We start from the raw sequence: 10,703 nt of genomic DNA on the forward strand, positions 1-10,703 counted from the left end.
GACTCATTTATCACAGAGCTTTTCTGAACTTTTTCAACCTTCCTCAGACTTCCCATGGCTCCTCCTATCCTCTTATCTGTCAACTTTTCCTCATATTTCACCGAAAAAAAATGAAGACATTTGCCAAAAGCTACCTCTTCTCCCCTCCTCTTCATTTCACATTATTTGAATGTCTTCTAATATCTTTTCCTTCACCCTTCACATAGTGGCCTTAAGCCAAGCCCCTCTCCATACACAAAGGATTTCATTCTGTCTCATCTTCTCCTGCAGATTGCCCCTTTATCATTCTCATTAATTTTTTTTCATTCATTCATTTTCAATTGCTCCCTATCTACTAGCTGCTTCCCCACTGCCAATAAACAGGCCCATGTCTCCCTCATTATCAAAGGGCATCTCATATGATCCACCTCTGCCAGCTATAATCTCTTCTCTCTCCCTTTTGCAGTTAGATCCTTGAGAATGTCATTTATAAGCACAGCCTCCATTTATCTATCTGAAATCTGGCTTCTCTCTTCATCTTTCAAACCAAAGTTACCAATGGTCTCTTAAGTGCCCAAAGTAATGACTTTTTTTTCCAGTCCTCATCCTTCTTGGCCTTTCTGCAACTTCTGACATTTGATTGCCCTCTTCTCCTTTGTTCTATCTCCTAAGTTTTTGTGACACTGATATCTCCAGGTTCTCCTCCTATCTATGGCCTTCTAAATCTCATTGGTTGGTTTTTCATGCAGGCCAGATCCCCTAATTGAAGATGTTCTTTGGGATTGAGTCCCAGGTCCTCTTCTTCTTCTGTCTGTTTCATTAGTGATTTTATCAGCTTCCATGGATTGAATTATCATCTTTATGCTGACAATTTTCAGATCTATTTTTTATAATAGTAACTTTTTATTTTTCAAAATGCAGACAAAGATAGTGTTCAACATTCACCCATGCAAAAACAAATTTTTCTCCTTCCCCTTGAAAGCAAGTAATCCAATACAGGTTAAACATGTGCAATTCTTCTAAATGTATTTCCATATTTATCACGCTGTATAAGAAAAATCAGATCAAAAAGGGGAAGAAAATGAGAAAGAAAAAACAAGCAAACAACAATAAAGAACATGGAAATACTATTTTGTGATCCACATTAGTTCCCACAGTCCTCTCTCTAGATGCAGATGGCTTTTCTATCATAAGATCATTGGAGTTCACCTGAATCACCTCATTGCTGAAAAGAGCCAAATCCATTGCAATTGATCATCACATAATCTTCTTGTTGTCGTGTACAACGTTCTCTTGGTTTAGCATTCAGATCTATTTAGTACTAGCTGTCTCCAGTCTCACAATCTCAACTACTTATCTTGAATTGAATGAATTGTGTAGACCTCTTAAACTAATCGAATCTAAAACTGAAATCATTATCTTTTCCCCAAAATATTCTCTTCTTTCAGCTTTTCTGTTACAGTCAAGAGTACTAATATCCTTCTCATCTTTGACTTTCGCCATCTCAGTTGTCAAGTCCTACTATTTCTATTTTCTAACATCTTATACATATTCTCTGCTCTCATATTTCATCAGCTGTTCCTGCCACAAATATTTCCCTGCTCCAATGTATCCTTCACTTAGCTTACAAACTGATCTTCCTAAATCATGTCAAACCCCTTACTCAATTAAACTCCAATGACTCCTCTTGCTTCCAGGATCAAATATAAAATCAAGTTTAGCATTCAAAATCCTTCATAACCTACAATCCTGTCTTCCCCTCATCTAGTTTTCTTATATTTTACTCACTCCCATTTACTCTGTGACTCAATTTCAAAGACCTCCATGCTTTTCCTTCACACGTGGCACTCCATCGCTTAACTCTAGGTATTTTCATCGGTTGTCCCCCATGCTTGGAATTCTCTCCCTCCTGACTTCCTTCAAGATCCAATCAACATCCCATCTTCTACCAGAAGTTTTTCCCCATGTCTCTCAATCCTACTACCCTTCCCTCTGCTGATTATTTTCAGTTTATCCTATTTATATCCTATATATTTGTATATAGTTGGTTACATATTTTGTCTCTACTCATTACAATGTGAGTTCTTTGAGAGCAGAGACTTTTTGCCTTTCTGTGCTCAGCACAGTATAGCACTTAAAACATAGAATGCTGCTAATTGCTTATTGACTTCATGGTCACTAATGTGGCAAGTCAAAAAACCCAAACACACCCCAATTATAGTCTATTCTAACCAAACACAAGAGAGATGAATCATATCCTGTCTATCTCAATTCACTACTTGTCCTAAATTACTAAGTAACATTTGCTGTCACTGCATTTTACCTCTGGGCATTTCAGAGGACAGGTGGATGGATGTTTGTTTCCCTGAGTTGTTGACTATGTAACAAAATTTCAACCAGTTAAACTACCAAAAAGGGGGTGTGACTAGGGTGGGGTGACCAATCTGGTCCCACAGTTCCTTATAACCACTTTATTGCTTGTTTGAAACTTTTAACTAATTTCAGTTATAATGGGAGAGATGGTTATGATTGGCTCATTCGGTAGAAAAGGAAACCAGAATACCAAAGTCTAAGCAATTTGTACTAGGTCAAAAAAAAAAAAAAAAAAAAATCAGTGGCAGAGATGACAAGAGAACTTAATTTTTCCAAAATCAGTTGCACGTTTTGCTAAGCCACACAGCTTCTAATATGACTCATGAGAGAACCTTGGTGGAACCAGTTCAGACAGGAAAGCTTATTTTTGGGTTCATGGCTCAGCATTCATTCAACAGAGATCAGTATCCCTACTACCTGAACGGTACACTATTAGCTAGGTGGGCTGTGAAAATGAGTATAAAACATTTCCTGTGCCTGAGAAACTGACTAATGAGTTGGGAAGACAAACTATAAAGAGAATTTTAAAGTTTCATCTATAAGGCATTATAGGATAAAGGGCCAAAAAAGTGGAACAAAGTAAGTGCAATCCACATTATGAGAAGGGAAAGACTTGGGCCACTTAAACTAATCAGTCGATCATTATAAAATGCCTTCTATGTGCCTCCCTATGTGCTAAGCACTAGGGAAACACAGAGGGAAAAGCTAATCAGTCCTTGTGCTTTTGAAGGTTCCCTTCCTCAGGGTATGATCCAAATAACAAGAGACTAGTGATTGAGGACAGATCAAGAACTTTTCTGAATATCAAACTCTCAGGATTTATGGGATTGGAAAGCTATGGGCCCAAGCACAAATTTTGAGGCAGAAGATCTGGCACACTGCCACAATTATTAGCAAACTAACTCCACTTTAGATCACAAACTTAGACAAAACTCCACTTTAGGTTTTTTTTTCCCCCCAAACAAGCATCCCTTGTCTCCACCCCAGTCTGAAATGTGGGCTTGGATCAAAAGAGCATGGTGGTTGGTCTTTTTTGTAGGACTTTTGTAGGACTTAAATTAGGTTTTGAAGAAGTAGGATGTAAATTAGGCAAAAAAATAGGCATAGATTAAATGAAAAGGCACACGAGGAGCAAAGACACAGTGATGGGAATAACCAAGCTATATTCAAATCCTACAATATTTTATCCAATGGGCAAAACGTGCAATTTCTTTAGAGCAAAAAAGTGATATGATGAAAAGAGTGTTTTTTTTGTTTTTTTTTGAGGCTGGGGTTAAGTGACTTGCCCAAGATCACACATCTAGGAAGTGTTAAGTGTCTGAGACCAGATTTGAACTCCTGTCCTCCTGAATTCAAGGCTGGTGCTCTATCCACTGCGCCACCTAGCTGCCCCTGAAAAGAGTGTTTTAAGATTAATGTCACAATATTATATGAATGAGTTAGATAGAATGGGTAGGGAACTATCTGTTAAGATAATATTTAATGAAGGTCTTAACTAGGATTGTAGTAATGGGAATAAAACAAGAGATTCAAGAAGCATTATTATTTTTTAAGTTTTAAATAGATTTTTATTTTCCCAAATATGTGCAGATAGTTTTCAACATTTATCTTTGCAAAACCTTGTGTTCCAAATTTTTCTCTCTCCCTTCTTACTCCCTCATAAACAGCAAGTAATCCAATATAAATTATATATGTGCAATTCTTTCAAGAAGCATTATGAAGGAAAGAGTGACCAGGACTGGGTGAATAATTAGATATGGAACATAACAAAAAGCAAGGTCCAGCGCGATTCATTCAGGCTTGGAACTGGATAACTGTGAGAAATAATGGATTGCTGATAGAAATTATAAAGTTATGGCTCTTTTCAACAAAGAGGTGATTCAAGGTAATTCCAATAGACATGGGATGAAAAGTTCATGTATATCCAGAGAGAGAACTATAAAGACTGAATATAGATCAAAGCATAGTATTTTTGCCTTTTTGTTTTATTCAGTTTTTTCTTCCTCACGTTTTTTACCCTGTTTGATCTGATTTTGCTTGTGTAGCATGATGAATATGGAAATATGTTTAGAAAAATTGCATGTTTAATCTATATCGAACTACTTGCTTTCTTGGGAAGGGAGGAAAATAAAGGACGGAAGGAGAAAAATTTGGAACATACAAGTCTTACAAAAATTAATACTGAAAACTATCTTTGCATTTATTTGGAAAAATAAAATACTATTAAAAAAATAAATTCCTTGCCAAAAAAATAAATTGTAAAGTCAGAAAAGTGCATTTTTCAGGATTAAAAAAATGCTATTAGACATTTTTAAAAAGTAACCCATTTATCTTTGTAACCATTTGAATACCAGAAAGTTAAATACTAGCAAATTACCAGAAAGAGGTAAAATTTAAGTAAAGACATTTAAGATCTTCTAGTCCCCAATTTTTTAACATGTAGTTTGCAACCCCATATAGGTCTCGTAACTAAATGTGGGGTCTCAAAAGTATAATTTACTATCAGTAAATGTTTGATTTGTATAACTATATTATATACTTATGTACCTGGGATCACATAAAAATTTCTCAGGTGAAAGGGGTCAAGTGGAAAAGTTTAAGAAGTCTTGCTCTAGTCCATACTCCCTGTGTTGTCTCTCATGAGGCTATAGCCTGTATATTAAAAAGAATAAATTTAATTTAAAAAACAACAAATAATTCTTAGGGTACATTTGTATAAACTGATACAGAATGAAGTAAGCAGAAGCAAAAAATAGACAAAACACATTGTCAATAAAACAATCATTTAAAGGAATTATTTAATTAAAGTAAATAAAAATCAATAATGAACTAGGGAGAACAGATAAGGAAATAAACATTCTGCCTCTCAAAGGTGAGGCACTGGCTATAAGATGCAGTGACTTGGAGAGGATGTTTTTTGTTTAAATGATTTTACAAGGGAAGATTTAATTTGGGAGATGGGGGAGATGAAAAGAATATCTAGGTAACTGACTTGAAAAAAAGGAGTTTTCACAAAATATTAAAAATAATTATTCTTTACATTAATCACACCATGAATTGCCATTGCTTTTGGCTTCACAGAATGTGTAGATTATGACATGTTTCTTTGGTTGATAACAACCTGTAAAGGGCTAGAACTGAGCAATGCACTTGGATAATGGAGCATGTGAGACTAATTGCCAATTGGACAGTTCCCTATTAACTTGTTTGAAGGTTGACCCTCCCCAGCTGTTCTGTGCTGACTTGATTGGTGGGACAAAGAGGGAGAAGTGACGTGTGTGGGAGGAGTAGGAGGAGGAAGAGGAATGGAGACATAGACTGGGGGTCAATCTCTCCAGCGTTTGAGGGAGGAAGGTGAGTGTGAGGTTGCTAGGCCTAAGCCCCTGACCTTAACCATAAAAGATCAACAATAAAGACGTTTAGGGATCCTGACTCCAGCTGATTTCTGAGAAGACAGAGTTCCAGCACAAACCTGTTAATCGTTAGGGTGGAAAATGTTGTTTGATGAGAAACTATGGAACCAATGCTTTACAAGTTTCTTTGCCATATGAGATATTTTAACTGTGTTTGGTCTTAGATACTCTCACTCAAAATTTTAAGGATGAAAAACTGAATTAATAGCATTTCCTTGCCTGCAAAAAACTGTTTTTGTTCACCCTCTTTTTCCTTTGTTAACAGAAAAGGATTAATAGAATGAAATCTGATCAAATTTAAAGTCAGATCTCAGACCATCAAAATGACACTGCTTATAATTTATTTCAAGGATTTTATTTTTCTTTTACATTTGCAGAAGAGGACAAAAAAAAAAAAAAAAAAAAAAGGTTTGATAACTGAAAAAAAAAAATGCAATAAAAAAAAAGTACAGCTAATATACCCCAACAAATAAGCTAATTATATAGTACCAACCATGTTGAAATCTCCAGAAAAGGAGATTTGAGGTCCAGATCTCAGGTAAGCTCCTGGGACCCTTATTCTTGAAGCAAAGAAGTCCAAAGAAGTCCAAGGATATTTATTTAGAGTCTTGGTTTCTGTAATGCAAAAACATGCCCCAATATGAAGCAGTCCCGTTCTGTCACATTAGTCTTTTGGGGTCTATCTTCTCCAAGTGAACCAAAGGCTTTAGTTGTTCAGCAAAATTTCTCATGTCATCAGAAACCATGTCCTGTCCCGCTGGTGCCACAACACTTAGTTCTACAAGATAGGAGAGGGACAAGGCCTCTGTGCTATCTGTGTTTCCTGGCATCAGAATTCGGAAAATCTTATATACCATGATTTTCATGATGCCTTTTCGAAACAAGTGGCCCTTGGCAACAAATTCATGGTCCATTCGGAAGCCCATCTCCATCAAGAAATCAGTCAGGTTTTCTGATGTGGCAATATCTACACAGTTACGTACTAGGGCATGGCGATTCTTGTCCCCCATCTCAGGTTGTCCCAGGTAGCGCAGATGCCAGGGTGCCCCTGTCTTGTCCATCGATCTCCGGGCCCTTAAAACAAAAGGACTAGCTTGTTGTCCCTTCAAGAGGAACACCATTTCATGGTCCAGAAAAGTCTCAGGCTCCATGTTGTCACATAGACCCCGAAGTCGGTGTATAAGGCTCTCCAGACTGTGATCCAAAACACTTCCTAAGGGGAAGGAAAACAACATGGAACCTCACTTTTCATTTTCATCAGGAAAAAAAAGACTAAGGAGCATGACCAAAGACCAAAATTTTTAGGAAGCGCCATTAAACCCTAAACTTCATTTTAGCTTTCTACATTTCAGATAATCTATAAAACAGAAATACAAAACTTGCTCTTAGAGACCACCTCCTCTAATCACCCCTTTTTACTTAGGAGGTCACTGAGCTCCAGAAGCTATTCAACCTTTCTCAGTCTGAGTTTCCATATCTGGAGCTCATCTTGGGTCACAACCACTTAGAGGCAAAGCTTGAGCCAGAATCTAATTTCCCATTACCGACTCCAGAATCATACCATGGCTCCTTATCTGCTGGAATGTTATGATAACTGATTAAAAGAGGACGAAATGGGTGATATAACCAATTCTTACATTAACTTACCCTGCAGTAAATACTCCATCATATTAATAGTGCCACCAGTTACAGGCATCATGGTGACTGGAGGTGCCTCCATATTGTTGGCTTTCCTGGGTAATAAGAAACAAAAGAAAATCTGATTCAGAGGGATGATCAAAGGCTTATAAGGTATACTTCTCAAAGATCATTGATTGGGGGATAGCCTGGGCAAGGCCACCAAATAGCATTTAGGGGCTCTTCTGACCACAAGTTTGATGGATTAGAGAAGTGAAAGAACCTTACAGATTATCTTGCCCAACTCCCTGATTTTATTTTATTAATTTTATTTTTTAAATTTCAAAGTAAAAACATTAAAATAAAATTAAACTAGGGCAAGTAGGTGGTGCAGTGAATAGAGCACCAGTTCTGAAGTCAGGAGGACCTGAGTTCAGATTTGACTTCAGATACTTAACACTTCCTAGCTGTGACCTTGGGCATGTCACTTTACCCCAATTGCCTCAGCAAAAATAAAAGTAATAATAAGAATAATAATAAAATTAAATTAAATCACACTTAATCATAAACTTCACTTTGAGAAAAAAAACCCATCATTTTTAACAAAATAACTAAAATATTCTGTTTGCATCCCCTTATCTTTTTTTCTTATTTTATTGTGTACAAAGTTTCTGATTTCTTTTTATTTTCTTCTTGGTAGGCTAGGAATGGGTCTCTTCTGCTCCCACTACACTCAACTTGTATTATAATCTCTACCTACATGTTATTTCTACTCTAATAAGAACTGTGCTATCTTTATATAGTAATATATATATATATATATATATATATATATATATATATATATATATATATATATATATATATATATACATATATACGTATATACACACACACATATATATGTATAGTTCTGATTCTGCTTTTTCTCTGGATAGCACTTTATAAAAGTTCTCCAACATTTTTTCATGTGTATTTTTTATGACATAATAGAGCACACTTCATTTAGAATTGGGAGAACCTATGTTTGAACAGTGCTCTGATACTTTCTAGCTACTAAACCATGGGTCATATTCCTAATCTCTTTGGGTCTCAGTCCTCTTGTCTATGAAAAGGGGATGACACACTTGATAACTACTTTAGTGTGCTGTCACATGGGAACTGCTTTGTAAACATTAAAAAGTTAAAGTCAGTTTTATTACTACCTGCTATTACATTAATAAAATAGTGGTGATAATAATAGTACTTTTGCTTTTCTTTTTAAAATTATTACTATTATAGCTTCTTATTTACAAGATATATTCATGGGTTAATTTTTCAGCATTGACAATTGCCAAACCTTTTGTTCCAGTTTTTCCCCTCTTTCTCTCCACCCCCTCCCCCAGATGGCAGGTTGACCAATACATGTTAAATATGGTAAAATATAAGTTAAATACAATATATGTATACATGTCAATAGTTATTTTGCTGCACAAAAAGAATCGGACTTTGAAATAGTGTACAATTAGTCTATGAAGGAAATAATAAAATGCAGGCGGATAAAGATAGAGAGATTGGGAATTCTATGTAGTGGTTCATAGTCATCTCCCAGAGTTCTTTCTCTGGGTGTAGCTGGTTCAGTTCATTATTGCTCTACTGGAACTGATTTGGTTCATCTCATTGTTGAAGTACTTATGCTTTTCAAATAACACAGCTGATCTTCACAGCCACTATGGGAGATAGCTTCTATCCCCATTTTTCAGTTTTGGAAACTGAGCTAGATAGGAGTTCAGTGACTTGCCCAGTGTCACACAGTTAGTTAAATAAGACAGAATTTGACTTCAGGTCTTCTGAGTCTAGATCTAAAACTGTCTTTCCTCATTTCTTTTATTAGAGCTTTTTTGATATCTCCTAGTGGGGTAGGTCTGAGTCTTTCTTCTGGCTCCCATGACATTCCAAGTTGTATTGTAATGTCTGCTGACTCGTCATTTCCCCTCTTATAAGGACTGTGAATTTTTTTTTAATCTCTAGATGCAGAACTTAGAAACACTTCTTGCATCCTCCCCCTCCCCAGTTCGATAAAAGTTTGTGTCTGAATTAGGATCACCAGTCTTAGATGCACAATTTTAATATAAATCATGCTGGATCTGGGAAGTATCACAGACATTGGGTTCCACTTCTTCTGACCTCTTACCAGCTGTGCTACCCTCAGCCGATCAGTAAACCTTTCGGAGCCTCAGTGACCTTATTCGGAAGACTTTTTTTTTTTTTTTTTTTTGCTGAGGCAATTGGGGTTAAGTGACTTGCCCAGGGTCAACAATTAGGAAGTGTAAAGTATCTGAGGTGGAATTTGAACTCAGGTCCTCCTAAATTCAGGGTTGGTGCTCTATCTGCTGCACCATCTAGCTGCCCCAATGACTTTATTTGGAAAAGGGGGAGGGGAAGGGAAATAAGGCAGAGGAGGGATTTGAATGAGAAAAATCCTAGAGAAAAATCTCTACTTAGGAGCAGCTGGGTGGCTTAGTGGATGAAGCCCTAAGCTTGGAATTACAAAGACTCATTACAAAGACTCATTTTTATGAGTTCAAATCCGGATTCAGGGACTTCCTGGTTGGGCAAGTCACTTCACTCCGTCTGCCTCGTTTTCCCATCTGCCAAATTAGCTGGAGAAGAAAAGGGCTAACCACTGCAAACCCCAAACAGGGTCATAAAGCGTCGGACGCGACTAAGAGAGACGGCCTCTGAGTCTAGTCCTACAGCTAGCTACTATTTCTCCCCCGCTTATTTAGCAGAGAACCCTCTTACGGACCGGTCCGTCCCCCGCCGCCCTCCAGCACGCAGAGGGCCGGGCTCCAGAGATCACGCGTGCGCTGTAGAAAGCGCGAGGCTCGGCGCTTCCCAGACCCTGAGGGCTGAAGGAGCTGCGGTTCCCACGCCAGGCCAGCCCAGGACGAGCTTGGCCCGACTCCGCTGCCCACAGCCCCGGGGCCGCTCTCCCTCCCTCTCCTTGCCCCTTTCTCAGAAACCTGGACGCACCGAGGCCCCAAAGGCCGCCGTCCTCGCTCGCAATCCTTCTAGTCAAGTCACAGCCGGCTGGACATCCAGGTGACTGGGGCCGAGCATGCGCCCAAATCGGCTTTGTTTTCTCCGGAAGATGAAGAGCATGCGCAGTGCCTGGTTCTTCCGTACGGAAGATGGCGGCCTCCTACGAGTGTCCTGTGCAAGGCGCCATTGAATTTATCCCTCCCAGGGTCACGGTTTGTAAGTCACAGAACTTACTGGACATCTTATTTGACGGAAGAGGAAACTGAGGCTCAGAGAGAAGAAACTCTTTAAAATCAG

At 38.0% G+C, this 10,703-nt stretch overlaps 1 protein-coding gene across 1 annotated transcript; it reads right to left on the minus strand.

Annotated features, from left to right (window-relative positions):
- Positions 1 to 6,104: 6,104 nt before the first annotated feature.
- On the minus strand, positions 6,105 to 10,497 carry MED18 (mediator complex subunit 18). Its single transcript, XM_074305615.1, has 3 exons — positions 10,398 to 10,497; positions 7,413 to 7,498; positions 6,105 to 6,978 (listed from the first exon to the last, which is right to left on the minus strand). The coding sequence occupies exons 2-3, from the start codon at positions 7,483 to 7,485 to the stop codon at positions 6,425 to 6,427; spliced, it is 627 nt and encodes a 208-aa protein (XP_074161716.1). The 5' UTR covers positions 7,486 to 7,498; positions 10,398 to 10,497; the 3' UTR covers positions 6,105 to 6,424.
- Positions 10,498 to 10,703: the final 206 nt, after the last annotated feature.

This window comes from Sminthopsis crassicaudata, chromosome 3 (genome assembly GCF_048593235.1).
Source record: "Sminthopsis crassicaudata isolate SCR6 chromosome 3, ASM4859323v1, whole genome shotgun sequence".
Taxonomy (NCBI): Eukaryota; Metazoa; Chordata; class Mammalia; order Dasyuromorphia; family Dasyuridae; genus Sminthopsis; species Sminthopsis crassicaudata.